A 5,511-nucleotide genomic window follows, 5' to 3' on the forward strand; every position below is an offset into this window, starting at 1 on the left:
GTTTATCTTTATAAAACTTACTGCGCAAAATCCTTGCTCCGTAAGCATTATAAAGAGGGGGCATCTGTTGTAACCCATTTTTGGGTCCCCCATAAAATATATATATATAAATATATATATATATATATAGCCGAAGGAGGTTAAGAAAAAATAACAGGAGGCAGAAGCGCTCAGAAAATTATCGGAAAATTGTTCAATGAGGTTAAAAATATGAAGATTGAATTTTTGACAGTATATTATTGAAGGAGGAGAGCCCTGTGGAGAAGGAAAATTTGGATTGGAGGAGAAAAGCCCAAATTTGGATGTTTTTGGATTTAATTGGATTTTTAAATGAATTTATAGGGGATTTGATTGCAAGAAAAATTGATTTTTAAGTCAATTTGGGCTTTAATTCGAAGAAATTTAAGTTCTGGGGCCAAAATATATTTTTTAGGAATTTATTAAGTCAAATCAGGGGCTTAATTGCATAAATATTGAAGTTTAAGGGCCAATTAGGGACTTAATTGAAGAAATCCGAAACCAGGGACCAAATTGAAGAAGGCGCGTAAGTATAGGGGCTGGAATTAATTGATTCAGGGGCCTAATTGAAGAAATTGGAAGTTATTTGGTCAATTGAGGGCTCAATTGCATAATTCAGAGGCCAAAGGACCAAATTGAAAAACACGGCCAAATATAGGGACGGGGTTCGAAATTCGGCAGGGATGCAATTGAAGGGACAAAAGATGATTGAGGGCTGATTTGAACATTGGCGCGTTTTGGCGCCACAGTTAAATGAAACGGCGCGTTTTCTCTAAAACGACGCCGTTTCATATATTTGAAAAAAAAAAAAAAAAAAAAAAAAAAAAAAAAGACCGAACGGTGCCGTTTTGAACGGCACTGTTCCCCTTTCTTCTTCCCCCCCGAACCAGGGCCCTCTCTCTCGCCTGGAGCCCACCGACCGAACACAATGGCCGACCACCCACCGCGCACCACCCGCCGAACCTCGGCAGCCGCGCCCGATGGCCGACCAGCCGGCTGCTCCCCGTGACCCCATGTGAGCTGTAAAAAAAAGTGTCCTTGGCTCTATAAATAGGATCCAAGGACGCAGAGGATGGGAGGAGGACCAAACGAGAGGAGACCCGAAGGAGAAAAAGAGAAAAAAAACCAAAAGAGGGAGAAGTGACCCGAAAGAAAAAAGAGGAGAGAAAACGGGAGGGAAAGGAAACGGAACAACCTCACTCTCTGCCACTGGAAACAGCCGCAGCACCGCCGCCCGTGAGCCACCGGCCTCCGCCACAGCCTCGCCAAGACGCCGCCACCAGCCTCCGCGCCAGGTAACCCTCCTTCTCCCTCATCCTTGCGTTTTATTTTCTTTCTTTCTCTGCATGCAGAACGAATAGCGTTCTGCATGCAGGGGTGGGGGGAAAATAATTCCCCCCGCCCGTTTTGGTCTGGGCCAGGTGGATCCTGGCCCAGTTTAGTCTTCTGGGTCGGGCCTGGCCCAGACTAAATAATAGTTTTGGGCCGAGATCGGCCCAAACCATTTTGGGCCGAAATCGGCCCAGCAACAATTGGGGCTGGGACCGGCCCAGCCCAGTTGGTTGGGCCGGACCAGCCCAGCCCATTTAATAATTATATTATATATTATATTGTTTTATATTATTTATATATAGATATATATATAAAAAAAATTATGTAAATTCTTAAAAATCTATTTCAAAAAATATGTGATTTTTATGTAATTTTACTATTGTATTTTGATCAATTTTGGTTTGTATTTTTATGTTATAGAAATACAAATTCGGTTTTAAAATACCCGGTTTTCATAAAAAAAAATCAAAGATTTTCAAAATAAAAATGTCTTTAGCTTTCAAAAATCTCCTAAATATTTTTAAAAATATTGTTGATTTTTCTGCATTTTTTTTATCAAAGTGATTTAATATTTGGTTATATTTTTATACCGTAAGAATACCAACCCAGTATTAAGATACCCGATTTGCATCAAAACATCAAAAAAAATATACATAATTAAAAAATGTTTTGTTTTAAAATACGGCCTAGTCTCTCCAATATATATATATAAATATTACAACATCATATTCTTTATACAACAAAGAAAATTTCAAAAACGATATATGTATTAGCATGCATTTTGGCTTTAATAACCAGTTTATTCAAGCCATGAGAACTAGGCCAATATTTCAATAATTCTAAAAAATTCTTTTTGTTTTCTTTAGTATTCGGGATTATGAATTTATACACAAAACTTTTTCCTGATATTAAATATGTTTTTTTATCATAGACATTAGCATGGTTAGGTTTTACCCGATAAGATAAGGACCTCCTTATTGAGGAGGACTTTTCTTGAACCATAGATGGACCAACAACTAGGAAACACAACGGGACCTTGATTTTATCAGACAAACAAACAAAGCAGCTTACCTTAGGTAGGGCGTATTTGGGGTGCTAAAACCTTCCCTTTACGCAACCAGTCCCCGTGCCCGATCTCTGAGACCAGTTAGGGTTCCTAGTGACCAAAGTACTAGGTGGCGACTCCCATACCATTTTTTTATTAAGAGACAAAGAACTCCTTGTCTCTCCATATTTACCAGATAGATATATCCATCCCCCTATACACACCATGAGGGTGGACGATCGCCGCGACGTCGCGCACCCCGCGACACTCAGTGTAAGGCAAGCAATGATCTAGTGTTTTCTATATATTCATTAATGGTGAAGAAATAAAGAGTAACTAAAAGAACTTGGCTTAAGATCCTATGTAATTACAATTTAAAATATCTACAAGACATGGGCAAACGAGTAGACAAGAGCAATTTGACAACATGCAAGAAAAGTACTGATGGAAATGTGACAATAAATCTCACAGGGATATGAACTGTCAAGGAAATGACGCGTCTTCCAAAAGACTAAAAGATAGCTTGATGATGCTAAGTTTGTGAATGAAATTCTTTAAAAACAAATTAAAAAAAATTTTAGTTTTTTAAATTAAAATAATTAAGATAGTTTTTGATTTAAATCAGAGTATTAATTATTAAATAATTACGAGTTTAAATTTTATTATCTTTATTTATTTAATAAAAATCAAGTTAAAAATAGTATGAGTTTATATAAATTTTAAATCCAAAAGAATTTTACTTTATTAACCTTAGTTTTTCAAATGAAATATAGTTAAAGTCTAGATTAACAAAATCAATTTATATATATTTTTTAATTTAAAAATAATTAAATAAAACACATGGATTCACTTTTTTCTCTTATTATTTTTTTTCTAGGCCATTCATGTTTGTTCCGACCAAACACATTTTGCTTTTCCTATTTACTTATTCTTTTAATTATTAAGCAATTTTTTTTAAAATCAATTATTTTTCAAAAATTTGGGACAAATTATTTTAAACTTGTTCTTAAATTTTTTATAAAAATATTTTTAAAATTATTCTACTGTCACTTAGAAATTCATTAAATAGGAATTTTTCCCAAGAAATTGTAATAAAAAAGAATAAATTTTAAATAATAAGAGTAATATAATTTGAAATATATGTTTCTCGAAGACCCAAAAATAAATAAAAATAATGATTAATTTTCTATAATCTTAGCGAAACATAGCTATAAAATAAACATAAAAAATAAATTGATCCTATGTCTTTAAACTTATGTCTCAATTGTTTGTTGGAAATCTTTTTTTTTCCTATAACGCACTTTCTTGAGCTTTTCATATTTGATTATATTATGAAAAACTGTTCAACAAAATTCATTTTATTATCAAAGAAACACATCAGTTTTAGATGGACGAGGTGTTTTCTAATTTAATAGAGCGAAAATTTTATTTTTTAAGTTGATATAATTTTTTTGATATAATTATTTTTTTATACCAATACGTTTTTTTTAATTATTAATTGGGATTTTTGTTTCCGAGAAATAAAGAAAAAAAAGAATAATACTTCTCATCATCGCCAAAGAAAATGAATTCCCCATTTGGAGAAAATATGGAAACCAAAAAAGTTGAAAATTGGAAAGTTGGAGGACCAAAACTTCAATCATCTTTTGTAGGAAACTTCGTGCCGTGTGTGTCGCCAGCAATGTTGACATTTTGCAGCCATCAGCTACCAAGACACGGTTTACTTTAGCTAAGAAACTTCAATCATCTTTTGTACCAAAACTTCGTGCTATTTGATGCATAATTAGTTCACATACCAAGAACGCATAAAAAAATTTAGCACTTCACATCCACATAACATCTCCAACATAGATTCCCAAATGAGTAAAATTTCAAACTCGATCGTGTTCATGTTGCTTCATGGACTAATAATACTAACTCCTCCCCCTATCTGTATGGTTCAGGCCTCTGACACGGCTGAGTATACCCGCTGGAGGTTTCCTCATAAACTGAAGGCAGCATACCCACTGGGAAAGATGAGAGGTATTAAAATTTAAACTCATGTAACCATCAACAATCTCTTCTCCTTCTTCTTCTTTTTCTTTTAGCTTATAATTATAATTCTTGCTGTGATGTGGCAAATATATCATCCAAGCACAGGCATCAACATCATGCTTGCTCTTGACAGCAGTGATCGCGATTCGGGCACTGTGAAAATAGCTTCCACTGAGCATTTAACTGCTGAAGTGAAGGTGAAGCCAGAATCTAAAAGAGTTGGGACGCCGAAAGTGTCTTCTCCGAAACCCAACACAAGACCTCATTACGGCCCCCGTATATCTCCGCCGCCGCCACAACACCACCATTGATGGCATTGTATTGTCAGACGTGCCGTTAATATTTTCACATGCGTTGTCCTGCTGCCTGTGATTCACGCAAGTCCGTTTGGATTGTTATTTTGTCACAAAAGAATAATGACAACGTTAATTTCTTGTTATTAATATTATTGTGAGTTTAGCATGGAATTTTGTTTTTCTATTTAAATTTTGAATTTAATGAGATAACTTGTGCATATACACACACGCATACACATTATTGCTTTCGCAAATGGATTAAATTACCGAGATACTGTTTTTAAGGAAAAATAGCAACTTTATTGATACTAAATAAAGTATTGAAAGGATGATAATGTCGTCTTTATTTAATGGAAGAAAATCGATATCAATCTTCTTTAATTATCCAACTAGAAAACAATGATAATGTCTTTATTTAAAAAGCCATAACAAACAAAGATAATAAATAGACGATGCAAAACCACACAGGTCTAAATCTAAGACTTGACAGGGGTAAATGATTTTAGATTATACTAGCTATTTGATTTGTATTTTACTCATATAGATAAAAGTATTTTTGGTAAAAAAATAAAGAATATACAAGCTTTTTTAACACTTCTTTTAACAAAAAAGAAATCCCTAATCATTAATTAAAAAGATTATTCATGCATTTAATTAAATACAATTCAGAACTATATGTTTAAATAAATACAAAAAAATATGTTAATACATTTATTTAACTCGCCTTATTGTAGGTCAGATAATTTGTTTCCTAATATAAAAAAATAAATTAAATATGTAGAAGTT

General features: G+C 33.7%; 1 protein-coding gene across 1 annotated transcript; it reads left to right on the forward strand.

The window, feature by feature from the left end:
• The first annotated feature begins 4,130 nt into the window (after positions 1–4,130).
• LOC133706158 (uncharacterized) lies at positions 4,131–4,896 on the forward strand. Its single transcript, XM_062131630.1, has 2 exons — positions 4,131–4,417; positions 4,535–4,896. The coding sequence occupies exons 1-2, from the start codon at positions 4,255–4,257 to the stop codon at positions 4,738–4,740; spliced, it is 369 nt and encodes a 122-aa protein (XP_061987614.1). The 5' UTR covers positions 4,131–4,254; the 3' UTR covers positions 4,741–4,896.
• Positions 4,897–5,511: the final 615 nt, after the last annotated feature.

The sequence above is a fragment of the Populus nigra genome, chromosome 11, assembly GCF_951802175.1.
Source record: "Populus nigra chromosome 11, ddPopNigr1.1, whole genome shotgun sequence".
Lineage (NCBI taxonomy): Eukaryota > Viridiplantae > Streptophyta > Magnoliopsida > Malpighiales > Salicaceae > Populus > Populus nigra.